The sequence below is a fragment of the Muscardinus avellanarius genome (assembly GCF_963383645.1).
Source record: "Muscardinus avellanarius genome assembly, chromosome: 9".
Taxonomy (NCBI): domain Eukaryota; kingdom Metazoa; phylum Chordata; class Mammalia; order Rodentia; family Gliridae; genus Muscardinus; species Muscardinus avellanarius.
In genome coordinates, this window is record NC_137795.1 from 83,472,537 (window position 1) to 83,478,536 (window position 6,000).

At 39.5% G+C, this 6,000-nt stretch overlaps 1 protein-coding gene across 1 annotated transcript in view; it reads right to left on the reverse strand.

Annotated features, from left to right (window-relative positions):
* SLC13A1 (solute carrier family 13 member 1) overlaps positions 1–5,797 on the reverse strand; it is a gene marked incomplete at both ends in the record, with an annotated part of 98,779 nt that extends 92,982 nt beyond the window's left edge. Inside the window, one exon of the mRNA XM_080701336.1 lies at positions 5,699–5,797. Coding sequence (XP_080557462.1) covers positions 5,699–5,797 — 99 coding nt within the window. The remainder of the gene's footprint in view (positions 1–5,698) is intronic.
* Positions 5,798–6,000: the final 203 nt, after the last annotated feature.

The window sequence follows — 6,000 nt, forward strand, 5'->3', positions numbered from 1 at the left end:
CTGACCCAAGGTTTGGGCTCAAAGTTTTTATCAAATATTTTATGAATTAAATATATTTCAAATTTAGATTGTCTGGTTTTGTTCATCTACCACATAATTATTTGCATGATTTCCAGCCCCCTCCCTTTTCTTGCTCTCCATCATTTCTACACAAATTGGTGGCTAAATGTTCACTAAGTTGCTGAGGCTGTCCCTGAACCTGTGATCCTTCTGACTCCGCTTCCCAAGTACTAGGATTACAAATATGTGACACCATGCCCAGCTATATCCTCTTTTATCTTACATCCCTATAATATTTTTACATGGACATTTAAAACAACATCAGTTGCCGGGCTTGGTGGCACACGCTTGTAATCCCCGCGCTTGGGAGGCGGAGACAGGAGAATCGCGTAGGTTTGAAGCCAGCCGCGCTGGCTTAGGAGACCCTGTTTCCAAAAATAAAAAAGTTTAAAGTAGGTCTGGGAGTGTAGCCTGAAGGTAAAAGGGCTTCCAGGAACCCCAGTACCACCAAATAAATTAAATAAATAAATAAATAATAAAACAACATCAGTTGTTTCTTTTCATATGTTTTGCTATTTAATTAAGCCCTTTAAAAGTTGTTCATAGATTTCTTGGAATTTTTCCCTTCTCTCTTCTTTCCCTTACAGTCTTTTTGAACTTCACTCCCACTCATTTTGATTTGCTTTGGCAGACTTCTCAACCTACTGCCTTCCCCCTGATAGCAGATCCTTTTCTCTTAAAAGTTTATATTTCCCTGCAATCATTATATTTCTCCCCTATTATTTTTAATTTAGCGCTATAACTCTCTTGCTATGCATTATTAATTTTAATTCTACTTTCACTTCTAAATTGGAAACTCATAGCGCTTCAAGTGACAATGGCGAGAGATAGATACACGAACAGTGCACAGTGGCCAGAGAAGCAGAGCTGGCCCTTTCAGCTTCTTCCTCCTCCCTAACTCATACTGTCCCAGCACACGGGTGTTCTTATGTCTCAACCCTCCCACCCTCTTCTTCTTTTGAGTCTCTCTTGGTGCAAAATGTTTTCTGCAGAAAGCCCAAAGAACTAGGCATGGTGCCCTAATGTTTATCATCCCAGTACGTGGGGGTGCCCTAATGTTTATCATCCCAGTACTTGGGGGGCTGCGGCAAGAGGACTGCAGGTCTAAGGACAGCGTCAGCGAGACTGTCAGCAGCCTAGCTTCAAAACAAAATATAAAAAGGGGTAGAGGTGTAGCTCACAGATAAAATGCCCCTGAATTCAGTTCCTAGAACAAAAAAGAAAGGAAAGAAAGAAAGACCTGAGAGAAAAACTAAACTCCGATCTGAGTATGATAATCCATAACCCAACAACAGGAGAATGCTGCTCAGTATCTGTGTGGTTTGTGGAAAAGAGTCCTAATTGATGATTAAACTAGCCAGAGCAAGGCATGATTGGGAGAAATGCAGTCTACAAATACAACGTGAAGTTCAGTTCTTTTCTCTGACCACTTACCACACAAACCTGTCCTTCTTTTCATCTTTTTGCTTCAGAAAGAGCTATACCAAGAAAAGCCAAGCCCCGGAAAAAATAGATAAGGGAAATAGTACTGATTATGTGCGGAAAAGAGCAAAAATTAACAAAATGGTAGTACAGTTCTAGGAGAAGACACTTACCACTGGAACCGTGGCTGGAGGCCAAAGCTAGTTTTCACAAGTTTTTGTGAAATATCTAAGGAATTTCCTCTTCAAATGAGAAGAGTTCAGTGTAATCATTTCATTTTGGTAAGTAGCAGTTATGTTATAAGCTTGTTTGTTTATTATTGCTCATGAAATTTGGGAGAGTTAAAAGTACCTTTATGTTTAATTTAGAATTTAAAAGGATTTGTAAATGTATCAATAAGAAAACATTGTTTTCTTAGCAAAGGGACATCCACACCAATATAGTAGGAGTGTCACTATTACCACCATGTGAGCTAAGACACAGATTTAGTTGTATTAGGATCACCAGCTCCAGTCAGACAGATGTCAGTTGGAAACATCTGCATAGCCAGATTTTGGCAAACTCCTTGTTTTTGTCTCTATTTCAAATCAGGAAAATTTGAAAAACAACAACAACAACAACAACAATAATAAAAAATAGCCAGCTCATAGAAATTGAATTTGGGTTTTTATTTGACGTATGCCCATAAGCTTCCAATGAGAGTCCTATTCTCCTTTGCTAGAAAATATCACTCCCATGAAGACATTTTAAAACAGTTCCCAGGCCTCTTCCCACTAGAAAGCATTAAGATACCAGCCTAATGTCATGATTCCTGGCAAGCACTTGGACACAGGCATGTAGGTAAGGGGCTGGTATCCTGTGAAGCTGACATGACCAGCTTGCACACGCTGGGACTTGGGGACGCAGCAAATGGCACACTTCAGAATAGTCCATCGGTTCTCAAAGACCTATCTCCAGAGTTTAAAATCATCACATTTTCCACCATAAAGACTCTGAGTAGTGTAACGGCAGTGGTGGAAATGGCTGAGGTAGACCTCTTCTGCTGTTTGACCTGTCTAAAGCATTTTTGTGAAGGGAAACGACCTGACTTGCTGACAAGTGATTGATTACCAAGCCACAGAAAGTAAAGCTTCAAAAATCTAAACACAGAAGAGCCTAAAATGCAACCACTATTAAAACATAAATTCTGAGTTCTGACAAAATCCAAGGTCAAAACAAGTTTCTACAGATACATCTAGATCACCCTTGTGATCTACTTACAAATCCAGCCTGAGCATCGGCTCCTTCAAATGTAAAATGGGAATGATCACTCATAGGTAAATCCCTGTTAGTTTGTTAAAAAAAAAAATAGGTTAAATAAAATAATCTGGCCAAAGTGATTAAGTGATTGACAGAACAATTAAAACAGAAGGGGGCTAAGCAAAGCCAGTCCTTTCTTCTTCTTCTTCTTCTTCTTCTTCTTCTTCTTCTTCTTCTTCTTCTTCTTCTTCTTCTTCTTCTTCTTCTTCTTCTTCTTCTTCTTCTTTTTTGGTGGTGGTGGTGGTACCGGGGTTCCTGGAAACCCTTCTACCTCCAGGCTACACTCCCAGACCTATTTTATACTTTTGATTTGGAAACAGGGTCTCTTAAGCCAGCGCAGCTGGCTTCAAACCTGTGTGATCCTCCTGTCTCTGCCTCCCAAGCACGGGGATTACAAGCGTGCGCCACCACGCCCGGCATCCTTTCTCCTTTTAATCACTTTGAAAACACTCCACTGACTCTCTTTATCGAAGATATTTTTTGTTTTGTTTTGTTTTTGTTTTGCCTCGAGGTGGACTTTAGATAGGAGTTAAAGTCTATGAAAATAGTTCATTAATCAATAGGAAAATGGAAATATCAGTCAACAAACAATTTATTATTTGTTGGCCCTGTGTCATGTATATTTAGCATGTTTTTAAGAAGAAAACCTTGGCTTTTTGTTTTGTGTAGATTCCTTAGTTAACTTGTTACCGTGTCTCACAAGCACTGGGGTTCTCCAGTTAAGTAACCTAGAAGTTAACAGTAAATTGATTTGCAACCATGTCACAGTGAGCCTCTAGTTAAAATTTATACCTTCCAAAGCCCCTTATACTCTGCAAAAGAAGTCCTGCTTTCATTGTAAGTAAGAGTTAAAGTAATTTTTAAGTTTAATGAGCAGTTGATTGAATGATTAAATATGTATTTAAAGTGGTCCAAAAGAGAAATCGTGTTATTGTACTAGGAAAAATTTCTCCCATTAACATTGATTGAGTTTTTAACAAATGAGTTGATTAGAAGGAAAGAAAATAGGAATACATTCATCATTGCAACCTGACACCAGGCTCCTGGTTTTGCACAGACCCAATGTATTTTTGTCATAGCATCTTGAAAAAAGAAAGAAATCAGTGGCTATTTCTTAGCAATAATGTACTCTTCAGTTAACAGATCATTCGCTGAAACATCACTTTTTATTTATTTACTTGTTTTCCTTTTAAAATACTTTGGATTCATTTTCTTTGAAAATTATGGGAGTAATTAGAGTGTCATGCATTCATATGGCAAAAGAACAGTACAGATGATTGGTAGTCCTGGCCTAAATTGGCCTCAGCTTGTTTAATTTCCTGTTTTCTCTTCCATAAGTAAAGAAATCTATGCTGAGAACAATGCAGAAATATTAAAATGTGTCAGGGCTCCAGGTATGATCCAAGATGTGCTCATGATAGAATTCAGCCAGAGCCAGTGGGGCCAATCAGGGTAGAATGAGGGGGATCATGGTGTACAACAGATGGAGGAACAAGCCCTCCGAGTGAGATGAAGTGGGGACTCAGATTAGAACCTCATATCTGCTACTTGATTCTGTCATCTGACCTGGCTGCTAGTATCACACTGCCGCCTACTCCCAGGGAAGGAATCTACCCTGTGATGCAGCAGCTGGAAGGTGGCACCAGCAGAACCCCGTGCCTTTGCCAGCATTGCAGATGGCGTAGACCTTGGCAGAGTCCAAAATATTTTTCTATCACTTCACATGAATTTATTTTAGAGATTCTCAGGTAAGTTGCAAAGACTCCAGAGGGAGGTGGGAGATGGGAGAGCCCATCCTACTAGAATTAGTGTGATTCTATTTTATTAACCTGGAGTAATATTTGTCAGAGAAGAACATGAGCAAGGTTCTCTCTCACTAAAAGAAGGAGTTGTGCACCATGGCTGCTAGGAGGTACATTGGTGGAGTCTGCCTGGGACACCTGCTCTGCTACATGTACCACATGCCAGGCATACTCTGGGTAAGTGCCGGATGAGTGCTTACTCATTCAATTCTCACAACAGCCTGCTACCGTCACTATCTTACATATAAGAAAACAGAAGGACAGATAAGTTACATAACTTATCCAGGCTGCCCAGTACCTGATATGCTAAACCTGAGACCTGAAGCAGAAAGGCTGGCTCCATCACCTGTTTTCTAACTATCAAGTGACACTGTGGCTGGCACTGAGAAGCTGCTCACTGCGGATTCAAGTCATTTCCCCAAGAGATTAAAAACACACCAAGTTTATTATTTTGGACTTAATAGGCTGACTACTTGTAAAAGTCAACAGAAAAATGCTTACAAGTCCACTAAAACAATATCAGGTCCAATGAAATAAAATCTGAAATAATCTTAACATGGCGCGATGATTCATTAGACTTCAGTTTAACCAAAGAACACTACTTTATGCTCTCAATATGGCCTTATCTCACAAGGAAACTAAATTTCCAGAAAGTTCTGTGACCTACTCCAAGTCACACAGCTGACAAGTAAATGAGTCCAGGCTGAACTCTCAGACTCCTGATTCTTCCTCCAGCTCTTTATTTCTGAGCCCCATTGCTGCTATTTCTCACCAGAAGGGAGTGTGCTAACTCAAGATGTTCCCCAAAGATTGATGACTGGATTCACAAGATCTCAATGTCTTGATTCTTTTGTTATTCCTTTCATCTAATTAACATGAGAGGATAATTCTGCTCGACCATAGCATTTGATTATTCTAGTTAACTATACTTAGAATCAACCATCATTAATGATTAAAGAAGGAGGAAAACAGACAAACATAATGTACAACCATCTTGACTTGAAGCACAAAGTATCACTCCCATTCAGTCCTAAGCCAGAAAATTAAACAGCAGTAATAACGGACAATTAAAAGAGATCAGGAAATCCACCAATTTCTTCTCCAGGGTCACCTACCTTAGTGTGGAAGATGAGAGGAAGAGGCAATAAAAACAACAAACTGAAAACTACCAGGAGAAATCGGCGGTAGACCAATATGTAACTGAGGAGCGTCATTGTCCAAAGCAGGTGTCTTCAATAGTGTCTTCCTCAAAATAAGGCCGATGTTAAATAACCAACCCAGATTAATATTTTCCCAGCACCTCATCTTCACTCGCTGCCCTAGACAGACCAGCATTAGTTAAAATTAAATCTCGTTTTTATTGTTTTACCATCACAATTAAAATAGAGAGATAAGCCCAAGCGTGTTTGCAAGAAAT